The following is a 12,870-nucleotide window of genomic DNA, read 5'->3' as shown; positions in this document are numbered from 1 at the left end:
TGGGGCTAGCATGCAGGGCTTGGTACTTTGAGGTGGGGCATCCTTCTTCACCCCTTCACCGACTCTGGGCCTGCGCCAGGACCCCTTAGCCTCTTACTTCCTGAGACTCCTCTCTGTCTTCAGAAGCAGTGGCATGAAAAACAAAACATGAAGCAAAGAAGAGAGAGAGGGCTGGGCGGGGAGGAGAAAGGCAGCCCACTCCACTGAGGTCCATGCAGGTCCTCATCAGGGACTGGAGCCAGGTGCCTGTCACCCAGGTCAAGGGTGACTGGAAGCTCCCCCAGGCCCATAGATGCACTTGCTCTCTGCACCTTTCAGGCACAGGCTTTGTAGCTGCCCAGACTTAGCACAGATCAATCATGTCACCTGTACCCACTGCAGCCTTGGGCACATGGTTGAGCATGGTCTGGGGGTGTTTTTCAAGTGCCCTGATAAGACCCTTGCTTGGGAAGTACAGGTACACGGGAGCTACCTAAGATGGACTATGGGAACCAGGGGAGTGCTATGGGCCATTCTAGGGCTTTCTGCTGGTGCTTAGGCAAGCTTAGAAAGTGCAGGGTTCTGTAGGAGCCACAGGGCAGAGCTCTGCCTGCCAAACTCCCCTGCCAGGGCTGGTTGGGCCCCAGCTGATAGCCTGAGCCTCTATCTGGAGAGACTCCTGCTCAGGCTCTTGGGATTTTCCACTTCCTAACAGGTAACTTCATCTCAGCATCCTACTGTGCCCGAGATTAGATCCAAAGCAGCAAAGACCGTACAGTCTGGCTTCTTGAAGTCACAGAGGGAATTCTGAAGCTCTCTAATTGGTGTCTCTGTTCTGAGGAATACATGCCGTAAAGGTTTGTATTTAGGGGTGCCTAACCTAGCACCTTTCAAAACATGTGATCCACGCTTATACACAATTGCATGCCCATGAAGAACCCAGGAGGGAAGAAAAACCATTCTGCAGCAGAGTGGCGCTTGCTAATCCATCACAAGGCTGCTGGAGACACTGAAGAGCCTGGGTGAGGCTTTGTTGATTAATTATTCTCCTTTACCATTGGGTGTTGAGCACAGGGCTTCATGTGCTACCACTGAGCCACCTCCCAGGCCCATCTTAGACTCAATAGATCCCTGGAAGTGGGATGTGGAGTAGCAATGCTGTGCATTCAGAGAGTGCCCCATGGACATTAGGAACAGTGCAGAAACATGAAAAAAAAAATAGATCTCCTGAAGAATAAAAAGAGGAGGAGAAGAAAGAGGAGGAGCAGGAGGAGGAGGAAGTTAAAGAAACCAAATATAGCATGCCATTGGCAGTGATCATAGACCACAACTACAAAATGATTGGGAATGGATGAAATCCAAAATGATTGAAGGACTGTCCCCAAGAGTCCACATCACAGGAGTGGGTTCCCATCCACTAAAGATGGTCTGTTTTATGGAGGACTTACATTTTGTGGCCATTTCCTTTTGGAAGGGACCAGCAAGGTCCCTTTCCACAGTATTTCCCTCTCCAGTTATCTTGGAAGGATGGAGGCAGAATAAACTGGAAGAACCGAGTTAGCGTGTGTCTGGAGCACAGGGCATCAGCATTTGCCCCCCAAACGGGAATGTGCAGGTGTGGGAATGTGCCCTTTCCACAAAGGCCGGTGAACAGCTTCGCCAACCTTCTGTCCTCCAGTGAGCAACAAAGTGGGCATGTGAGGAGGGCCAGCTCAGCAGAAGGGAGTGCTAGCCCATAGTGGGGCAGAAAGAGCCGCTGCCCCTGTGCCTTTGTGTGCAGCAGGGCCTGCTGAGGGCTCGGATGGAAGTCGCCCCAGACCGGCAGGAAGGACTGGCTGGACAGTTGCTGCACCCCATGGTTAGGGCACCGGGCGGTGAGATGGTAGGAGAGGCGCACAGCCTGCACGCTTGTCCTGGGAGGGGCCGCGGAGCATACCTGGCTGGGAAGTCAGTCATGAACAGCTCTGGGACAAGCTCCTGCAGTGGCACTGGGAGGTCTGGGTGTCTGGGGCAGGAGATGAAGTCCCGCTCAATGGCTGTCAGCACACAGTCTTCCATATCGAAGTACTGCACGCTCTCTGACCTCTCACTCGGACCTGCATGCTGGGCCCAGGACGTCTCACAGACGGGGCAGGGAACACACTGTTCCATTAGCGGTGTCCCATCACTCTCTGTGGCTGTCAGGGCTAAATGGGGGACAGAGGCAGAGACAGCTCCTGTGAACCGGATGTGAGTGGGTCCTCTGAGCTGTACCCTACAACCCTGTGCCTCATTGGCTTTACATCAGAGGGCCTGCCTACTCCTGCCTGGGCCCCAGGGAGCCAGAAATCCGGTACCATTCTGGGGTGCTTTGTTTCTTTGGTTTTGATTTTAAGGCAGGGTTTGGCTGTGTAGCGGAGGCTGGCCTGAAACTCAGGATTCTCTGGTCTCAGTTTCCCCAAATGCTGGGGTTACAGCATTTTCCAACCATACTTGCCTTCTGGTGACTTTTTGGGTAGTAAAACTGTTGATCCCAAAGGCTTTGCCAGGGAGGAGTTTCCCCACGGTCTAGACCCAGAGTAAAAGTATCCTGCAGCCCTCGGAAGGCTGGCGGAGGTGGGCAAGACAAGAGTGGTGAGGCCTTTACTGCCGTGGCTGGGGCTGAATCTGAGCGACACTCCGTTATCCTAACCACAGTCAGTACAGGTGAGAAAGAGAAGGCCTGTCGCAGTGCTCTGGGGAAGTCAAATGCAGGGGATGATGGGTATCAAAGAGCACAGGAAAGCTGGACACGACACAGGTTCACCTATTGGGAGATACATCGTTCCTGTGTCCCTCTCATTAGGAAGTGCTAAGAAAACACCCATGAAAGTACCCTGGGGCAGGGCAGTGGCTTGCTTTGTACAAGACAGTGCGGATTCCTAGATGTCCTGGATGTAGCTGACATTCACAGGTATCCACAGTGAGAGACTCTTGGCCACTGGCTCCTGGTGCTGGCTCTAGGGTACCTTGTCTCAAACACTTGGCCAAGTTTCTTCTGTCTCAGATTACTGTCTACTTGGTCTATCTGCCATATCCCCAGCACCTACTGAGGCGGGGCCTGGGCTGGTAGGGAGCTACCAAGTGGTCAGTGTTGATACAGGCTGGGGGAGGGGGGCGGGGGGGGGACGGAGGGAGAGGCTTGGCTGGCTAAGAGCCCTCCAGTCACCTTGACTCACACACTGGTTGATTTTCTCTGAGAAGCTCTACCTAAGCCATTTTCCATGTTGGTCACTGTTTGAAGCAACATGCTAAGAAGCCAGACTCCATGTCTGGACTAAGTATCCAGCGGCATCCTGCCGCATCCTTAAGCACTGTCTGTCCTGTTGTCCTCCTGGGATGGAAGGCTCTGGGGGCAGGTGAGTAGACCAGCTCATAGAGTCTCATGTGACAGACAGGGTATCCTGAATCCACCCTCTACTCCTTGGCCTCTGGAAACCAGAGGCTGCAGGACGGGGGTAGGGGGGCAGCGCTCACTCAGCAGGTTCTTCCCACAGCTCCCTTCCTGCGGCTGCCCCCACAGCCTTCTCCCTGCTGTCCACTCTCTGTCCACCCTGGTAGCAAAACAAACAGAGGACCCCAAGGGATTCGCTTCAAAAACTATTTTCTTTGGGTAAACTGTCAGCGGGGAAATGTATTCAGAGAGTCCGAGAAGGGCTGTATGGGTGACTTGATCACCACCTGGATGAGCAGCCGAGGAGGAAAGGGTACTGCAGCACTGACCTCCTCCCGCACTGTCCCCGACACCAGGGACAGACCTCCACACTTGGGTCCGCCTGGTGTCAAGCACACATATGTCTTCAACTTACATGAGACATACATATGGCTCACAGTAAACATATCTTTGGTCCATGTGTGGGACTCAGAGATTCCCCCCGCCCCCATATATTGTAGGCAGCCAGGAGACTTGGTTCTGTTCCATTTCCTGTAGGTCACACTGTTCCCACAGCACTTCCTGCCTCAGCCCAGAGCAGGACTCCCACAGAGCCTTTGAGCAAAGGGCTGAATCCTGGTGGCAACTTCACTTTCTCAAAGAGACGGCCTCATTCTCATTTAAAATACTTATCTCTAAGCATGGTCAAAAGCTTGGCTCCAGAATATTCTCTTACCAGGAAACCACTGATCGATCAGGGAGTTGACATGGTCTGTGATAAAAGCCATTGCTGAGAAGTCCCTCACTTCTGACTGGCAGATGATTTTAATTCCTCCACTTTTTTTCTTTTTCCAGTTCACGTCTGAGGATTCCACACTGTAAGCCAGAAATGAAAAGGAGCCCGTAGCCAAACTATTGAGGAGCTGGGGGGTGGATTTCCCTGCTTCCAAGGATGGACTTAACCCTCGGGGACCCTAAGGGTCTGTGTGCCCTGCAGGATATTGGGGTGACTCTCGTGTTTATGTATCTGTGTTTATGACCAGCCTTTCCCTTGTCCCTGCTTCTCCAACAGGAGTGAACTCAAATCCTGGGTTGTGGCTGTCCTCAGCCTATTCAGAAGGTGTGGAGGGAGTGTGGGAAGATGGGGCCCTCAGGACAACCACAGGGAGGGTCTCTGTTTCTAGCAAGCTATCAAGATAAACCCTTTTCGGGAGCAGAATTCTGACTCTAAGTGGAAGAACACTCTGTCAGGGCTCTCACAGGGCCCCTGCTTGGGTACCACGTTGACCCAGCGGGCAGGACAGGATGATCTCACCTGAGGTAGCCCCCATCAAAAGTGACCAGCAATCCTTCTTGCCAGTAGATGGTCTGGTTTCTTTTGACTCTGAATGTGCTGCAGCGATTTCTCTGGTTGCCTGTAAAACTATAAATGGTGACTTTCCGGTTCCTGCTTTTTGTATTCTTCTTGTTTTCAAAAAGCTGAAAGACGGAGAGAAAAGACCCTGCTTAAGAATTCCGAGCTCCTCACTGGCCTCGCGCAGCGCTTGAGGAGGCCGGCCTGGCCCCGTCGTGATAAATCCCTGCCACCGTTTTCCCACCCGCGCCTCCAATGCCCTGTGGCTCATCCCTGCTGCCAAGTCAAAGGCCACATGATCTGGAAGGGTCTCCAGGGTACCCTGGGAACAGACTTTCCAAGCGATTACAAATAGGCTGTTCTTCTCTGCACACTTTTTTTCTCTGACTTCACAAGTGAGCGTTTAATTAGATAACATGGACAGGACAGAAAAATATAATGGAGAAAATAAACAACGGACAACTTAACACCCAGAAGGGAGAACATTAAGATTTGGGTAGGTACGAGTCCAGGAGTTTTTCCTACTACGCATATGTGTAAAAAACAGCGATTCAGCTCGTGTTTCTCATGCTGTATGCTTTTTGGCTGGCAGGGTGGGGGTGGGGGTATAGTTCAGTGATTTGCCCACCATGCCCCAGGCTCTAGCATGAATCACAAGGATTGAAAAACAAGGTATGCTTTGAAAACGTCGGGGTTACCATGCCATTAAAAACTCATTTAAAATTCATTTTCCTAAGGCGATGATAGTGATTTCTCCACCCGTTTCTGCTCTCTCCAAAATACAGTGCTGTGGATATGGAAAACGCATGAGGGTTTCTCTGGTTCCCTCTGTTTAGACATTCAGCAGTGGGATGTCTGGTGTAGGGTCTGACAGTTTTAAGCTCTGGGTGCATCGCAAGGTTTGGAAAAGCAGAGATTATCATCCCAGCCACTGCCACCAGGGCTGGGCATCTTGCTGGGTTCTTTGTGGGTCTGACAGATCTACAAATAGAGAAGCTATTGCTGTGGGAATCTGCATGTCTTTGATGAATGCTGAGGCTGACCTCTTCTCCCCTCTGTCCTCCATCTGAATTTTAACAGGATTTCATTCTGCATTGATTTCTCAGACAGGCACGCTGTTGGTGCTCCCACCCAGCTGGGCCCCCCTCTGTGAGCTCAGCCTCCCACAATGCGGGGGCTCGGTGACCTCCCACTTAGAACACTGCAGGACACAGTTCAAATGGAGGACAGAGGGACAGATGGAACCCTAGGCGAGGCAATGCCAGCACCCACTCGGTTAGCCAGCGCATCATTTTGGCATCATAAAGAGACACCCCTCCCCCGAGAGGTCCACAACACAGGCTGTAACTGCTCTGATTGACTTTCAGCCTCTTGCGTTTATTTTTCTTCCCATAAATGGGAAGATCAAAGAACATCTCTACTGAGCCAAGAAGTTATAATTCAATAAGGGCGCTCTAATTAGAGGGTGGCAAAGGCAAACTCAGGCAGAGATCAATGTCAAAAAGACTCAACAGTTCGACAGTTGGAGCGCAGGCCAGGGACTCACAAACTGTAGGGCGTGTCACGATCCCCTGGAGGTCTTGTCAATAACAAATGGCTGGACTCCATCCTGAGGTTTCCTAGGTGGTAGATCTGGAGTTGGGGCTGGACAATGAGTATCTCTCACGGGATCTCAGGTGAGGTCAGTTTGGCTGGTCTGGGGACCCCACTTTGAGAACTGCTGCTCTAGGCAAATATTACTTCTGTGTTACTGTCTCGCATGAAACTAGTGTTGACTGACGGCCGGGCCGCCTCTCCATGACTCTGGCTGGACCCACAGAACACAATCCATGGGCTGGCTCTTCACTGGGACCAAAGTAGTGGTTCCATGCTTGGCTGCAGAGTGGCATCACCAGGGAGCTTTACAAAGCCTAGATGATGTAAGCTGGCCATGGGATGCATATCTAACTCCAGTGCTCAGATTCTCCAGTGAGATGGCTCAGGGCAGATGCTTGCCACTGAGACGGACCACCTGAGTTCAGTCTCTAGGGCCCACGTGATGGAAAGAGAGAACCAGTTCCTGTAAGTTGTCCTTACGATGATCCTTAGGTATGGGTGCTTACAACCAAGACTTTACATTTGGGTCATGTGAGAAGTGCTGTGTCAATTAGAGATTCCTCTCAGGTAAGTTAAAGTATACAGTCAGGACAGCAAGACCATGAAGTCGGGGCTCTGGGGCATGATTAAAAATGCTAGTTCTCGGCCCAGCTCATAGCTGCTGTACTGAAACTATGGTGACTTAGTGGGAGGCGGGGGGTGGGGGGGAATTCTGCATCTGCTAGAACAAGCTCCCTGGTGACTTGGAAGTGGCTAACGTTTGGGACGACCATAACTTCAGGAGGGAGTAGGTAAGTCATATGGGTGCAAACTTGGTATTGCCAGCCTAGGCCAATGGATTCAAGGTACGTTTGCATCTCCACCCCGCATCCATCATCTCAGTGCGGAAGAGCAAACTTCAGTGAAGTCTCCCTAGCACGGAAGTTGTAGTCTTCCCCCCCAAGAGTGTGCTTTTAGGAGCCCCTCCACCCCCACGCCTCCCCCTCTCTGGAGCTACCTGCAAGTCCATCTCGGCCAAGCTGATCAGCATCCGTGCTATGAACCTTTGCCAGAAGCCAACAGGCACGAAGCTCATCTTAAACACCCGCTGGATGGTGTTAGCCATGGGGTGCCGCATGCTGTGGGTGTCCAGCCCAGGTTTGGATGGAAGGAGGTGTGGTAGGAGGTAGCTGAAACACATAAGGGGAGAGACGATGATCGTGGCCTGAGATTCTGCGGCAGGATCCTGGTCCCTGCAGAGGCTGGACTGTGGGAAGGCCTCTGATGACAAAGCTCAGGCTGCCAGGGGCCCCCTCCCTATAGAGTTCGAGAAACTAGAGTGACGTGGAGGGAAAGATCTGAAGACCTAAAAATGCCAGACGCAGCAAATCAGAGTCTCTTCTCAGAAAACTGGGTTGTGGTTGTGAAATCACTTAACGCTGACTCTGGTTGGTGGAGGGAAAATAAATACAGCTGCATGGTTCTGAGGACAATGCAGATATTGGGGTCAGGGCAACTGTTCTCTTGGTCTCCGAAGCTGTTTACTCTTCTTGGCTAATTAAAACAACACAACTGCCCTAAAAATCAGAACATGGTGATTTTGCACAAAACAAATGACATTTTATGGGAACATAAGTGGACATAGCCATCGTTAAAATGTTGTATCACTGTGTGACCTAGGTGTTCTTGTTTATTGTCATGCTAAAGAGCTGGCAGCCAGGAAGTCCCTCCCCACAATTGCATCTGGAAAGTGACATCTACTATGTGCTATGAGATGTGAGCTGAGGGGCAGGCACAGGGCAGGCACAGGGCAGGCACACATCAGCCTGTCAATGCAGAGGCTGGATTCTTTCCTCCTTGAAAATATTATTATTGGGCTGGAGAGATGGCTCAGGGGTTAAGAGCACTGGCTGTTCTTACAGAGGTCCTGAGTTCAATTCCCAGCAACCACATGGTGGCTCACAACTGTCTGAAATGAGATCTGATGCCCCCTTCTGACCTGCAGACATACATGCAAACAGAATACTGTATATATAATAAATAAATAAATGTTTAAAAAATATTATTATTATGAATTTGGATGTTTTGCCTGCATGTATCTCTGTGTGCTGCATGTATATAGTGCCCATGGAGGCCAGACGAGAGCATGAGAACCCTTGGTACTATAATTGTAGATGGTTGTGAGCCTCTATGTGAGTGCTGGGATTGAACCCAGGTCCTCTGGAAGAGCAGCCAGAGCTCTTAACTGCTGAGCCATATGTACAGCACCTGGAATTACTTCTTAACAAAGGCCTTGCCTTCGGCAACCCCAGTCCTGCTGACAACGCCCCCACAAGAGCCGTAGACCACATGACAAAACACGTTAGCACCAGACACGAGAAACCCTCTGTCAAGTTGTTGGTCAAGGGAATCCAAGAGATTCTCAAGACAACATAGGCTACTGCTGTCACCCTTAGTTGCTTCCCAAAGGATTAAGGTAAGTCCCTGTTGCTGCAGACACACACTTCAGACACTTCAGACACAGGCTCTAACCCCAAAGTTTTCTTCCTAAGGTCTAGCTTTCAAAGCTCCAGAAAGTACTATGCAAGCTGCCAAGGGAGGGAGGCAATCGACAGGTGTGATGCTTATGAACCACAATCACCAGCACAGCCAGATACCCCTAAGTGTGCGATAGTGGCACTCGTGTCTTGGCAGTAACCAATAGCTGTCTAATTTAAGGCCTGGTCAACGGGAAGAAAAACATGCCTGGTTGCTGGAAACTTGGCCCACGACCTGGGGCTAGTGAGGTCATGGCTCTTAGCAGCGAACCTACCTACTACTGTCACTTAAACAGACCAGAAAATTTTCTAAAGGATTTCTAAAACTTATACTCACAGATAAGAGTAGCTCTCACCCCTCATTAAAGAAGCTCCATTTTGCAGCTGACAGAGGCTATCACAGAATACCATTAAGTGGTCAAAATGTGGAGATCAACTGATTGTAGGTTACCCAGATGAGAAGGATACATTTACAACACAACACCCACACCTAAGGCTCAGCGAACACTGAAGAAGAAGGAGAAGAAATACTCTAAGAGCCAGAGGACCACGAAGTCCGCGTGAGATTGCATCTCCTAGAAATCACATGGAAGCTATACCCATGATACCTCGACAATATGGTCACCCAAGTAGGACCTGAACAATGACAACACCAACTGGAAGTGGGAAATGTCACGGGGCCCCAACCTCAGACAAATAACCTAGAGACAACTAATGAGACTTCAGAGAGAGTGAGAACTAATCTTTCCCAGGGATGAGCCTTTTACTGGCCACAATATCAAGTGGTCAACCTTGAAATCATATACCTGCCATGCTAAAAAACTCATCGGGTTCTATTTATGTATTTATATCATTTATACATATGTAACAATAATAACAAAAGAAAAAGAAGCCATGAATTTGAGAGGAAGTGAGGGGGGTTGAGAGGGACTGGAAGGAGGGACATGGGAGGGGTTGGAGGGAGGAAAGGGGAGGGGCAAATGATGTAATTGTATTTTATTTAAAACAAAAAATAAAACTGTTTAAGTACAATAAAAATCTTTGAAACTTTTTAGATGAGACTCTCCTAACATTTGATACAATTATCCTTTCGGATTCATGGTTCCATACCTATGTAGTCAACCAGTCTTGGGCTGAACATATATGTGTGTATATATATATGTGTGTGTGTGTGTGTGTGTGTAAATTGTGTCTTTACTTAACATGACTTCTTTCTTTTATAGTAAGTATTCCCTTAGCAATAACTGATGGAGCAGGTACACAGCAGAAGGCGTGTTAAGACATCTAGGCATTCCGAGAGCGGATGTAGGTTCTATGCTATTTGCATGAGGTGTTTGAACATCCTGTGTCCTGGCGTTGATCCTTCATGGGTTCAAGAGACAGCTGTATAAGGGAAATTCAATGACAGCTTGCCCCTCCACCCCCACCACCTAGGTGCACATCTCAGCACTGACTTGGCAGCCTGTGTATCTTGAGTCTTGTGGGGAAGGAAGGGATGCCTACAGGGATGAGTTAGAGAGGTTGGCCAAGGGCTGCACAGGTGAGCTGGTGCACACAGGGGTGGTGGGGCATTAGGTTTTCTTTAACCCCTTCAGGTCCTGGGTGAAGGACATGCTACACCACCTGGGATGATGCCTTTCTGCTCCTCCACCCCAACGTCCTGCCTTGCCTCCCTACATCCTAACAGTTCCTTATCATTCCCTGTGCAGAGTCCCTCTCTTTGAACAGCAGACTCTCAGAAGTGCCTACTTGTGCTTCCTCAGTCTGGGCCCCTAACACACACGCCATGCTCCATGCAAGTGACTCTGGCTTTTCCTTTTCTCTGTAGGTGTGTGTTGGAGAGAGGTGTCTGCACATAGAACAGGCACTAGTCGAGAATTTTAAGCCCAGGGGTAATGTAGACAGCAAAGGAAGAGTTTGAAATATGACTGGCTGTGGAAGACAGATCTTAAAGGGAGCAGTCCCTGGGCAGACCACTGCACCTGGCTGGAGAACAGTAGGAATCAGAAAGGCTGTCCCAAGGGATAAACAAGATTGGACTACAGAAGTGAATTATTCCTGTGTCTGATGAATATCAATCAGCTGATGAACCCTGGGCAGGGCACAGTGTCCCCTCTGAGGAGACGGGCTAGTGAATGCCACTCCACTGAGATGGCCTCAGATGTGGGGTTGGGGCCTTCCAGAGATGGGTAAGAGCTAAGACATTACTGCCAGCAAGAAACAAAAATGCTGCAAAGGATAGGTTTTGGAGGTTCATCAATCCCGAGAGTTTCTGAAGGACTTGGCAGGGGTGCGGTATGGCTCACAGACTGCAGGTGGAAGACCCAGGTCCCGAAGGAGCATCTAAGGTCTGTGTCTGTATAGATCTAGGGACCATAGTTGCATGGTTGATGCATGAAAACCTATGACGTAAGGAGCTGGAATTCACCTCGGGCACAAGGGAAATTGATGTCTGTGCTAGGATGGAAAATGTTCTGCTCCTCACAGCTTTGTGCAGACCCAGACATATGGGCCACAGGACTCAACGTGAAGAAACCGTAAGAACAGTGCTATTGATTCCTGCCATCCCGGGAGCTGCTAGGTGTAACAGACACTGTTCTATGTAATACAATCTAATTTACTCCCGACAACAAGGATAATAATAGTAGGTAACAGGATTATCGCTATTCGGCAGGGGAGAAAAAAGTACCTGGGGCTCATTCTCAGGCTGTCTGGTTCCATGCTGCAAACCACTGTGCAGGAACTTCTCTGCACTTGGCAATAATCTGGCTGATTTTTATTGTTCAACCATATAGGCAGAATAATACACACACACACACACACACACACACACACACACACACACGCGCACGCACACGAAACTCTTACTGAAGGCTAATATATAATATATCCTTACTCCTTTAATCCACTGATAATAGATAAAACCAGAATATTGCTAGATCATGGCAGTGTAAACTGATACCTTGAGCTTCTATTGGTCAATAGCAAGGATATGGAATGAGAGGCCATGAGACAGACCTTGAAATCCTTTTTGAGGTTTTTCTCTTTAGGATTCTGCTCATGGCCCCATACAAATGGAGCAAGAAGGTCTTGAATTTGCTCCCACTCCCAAGCCCATATGGTCAAGTGTAAAGTAGGGCTGTTTCTGTGGACAGCTGGTTTACATAAACAGAGTCTCTAGAATGGCTGCCCAGGGACCAAGCCAGCTCCCCAGAAGTCTCTAGTGGCACCACTGTAGGGCTCTGGAGTTGGGGTACAGAGACGATATGTTCTAGGGCAAGTGCATCATAAAGGTGGGATAGCAGCTGCTGCCATTAAACCCAGGAAGTGGATGAAACAACCCGGACATCAGTGGAGACTGGGTAGCCACCAGAGCTCTGGTCCCCATGTGCTCTTCTCAGCCCTCTCGGGGTCCCACTTCAGGGTTTGGGGCATTGGCCGATCTCATGTTCAGGAGGATGAATGCTGACATGGAGTCATGTGGGTGATTGAGGGAAGAAGAAAGCGTCAAGACACTACTGAGGATGCAATACCCAGTGGGACCACTGAAGACCACCCCAAGAATAGATAGAATAAAAAGACTGAGTATGTGACTAACTCAGAAGAAGGCACAACAAACTAAATGGTATAAATATAAGACAAGTGACAAGCTACTAGGCTTAAATCCACCTACAAAACTAATCACTTAATGTAAATGAGCTAAGTATTCCTATTTAAGACAGAGAGCATCAGATTAGATAATTCATGGACAATAAGATATTCATTGTAATATAAATACCCAAATACATTTATAATAAAAGAATTGGGGGGAAAGGAGGACAGTTGTAGTTAAAAGCTAAAGACCTCCAAAGCTGGTCTGTGGCTATTTTAAAATCAGTCAAAATGGACTTCAAGAATGAGAATATTATCTAAGTAATGAGAGACACTCTACAATGAAATAACAACAAAACAATTATAACAACATGTTGTCATAAATTTCCAAATCAGTACCTTTTGTGCTTTGGGCCTTTAGTAAATAAATGGGGGGAATTAAA

General features: G+C 49.1%; 1 protein-coding gene across 1 annotated transcript in view; it reads right to left on the bottom strand.

The window, feature by feature from the left end:
* Positions 1–12,870, bottom strand: part of Lrrk1 (leucine rich repeat kinase 1) — a 130,667-nt gene that overhangs the window by 22,333 nt on the left and 95,464 nt on the right. Inside the window, exons 20-23 of the mRNA XM_059273225.1 lie at positions 7,318–7,489; positions 4,686–4,849; positions 4,107–4,246; positions 1,916–2,165 (exon numbers count right to left, since the gene is read on the bottom strand). Of these exons, the coding sequence (XP_059129208.1) occupies positions 1,916–2,165; positions 4,107–4,246; positions 4,686–4,849; positions 7,318–7,489 (726 nt within the window). The remainder of the gene's footprint in view (positions 1–1,915; positions 2,166–4,106; positions 4,247–4,685; positions 4,850–7,317; positions 7,490–12,870) is intronic.

The sequence above is a fragment of the Peromyscus eremicus genome, chromosome 1 (assembly GCF_949786415.1).
Source record: "Peromyscus eremicus chromosome 1, PerEre_H2_v1, whole genome shotgun sequence".
Lineage (NCBI taxonomy): Eukaryota > Metazoa > Chordata > Mammalia > Rodentia > Cricetidae > Peromyscus > Peromyscus eremicus.
This window is presented reverse-complemented; position numbering and strand designations above follow the sequence as displayed.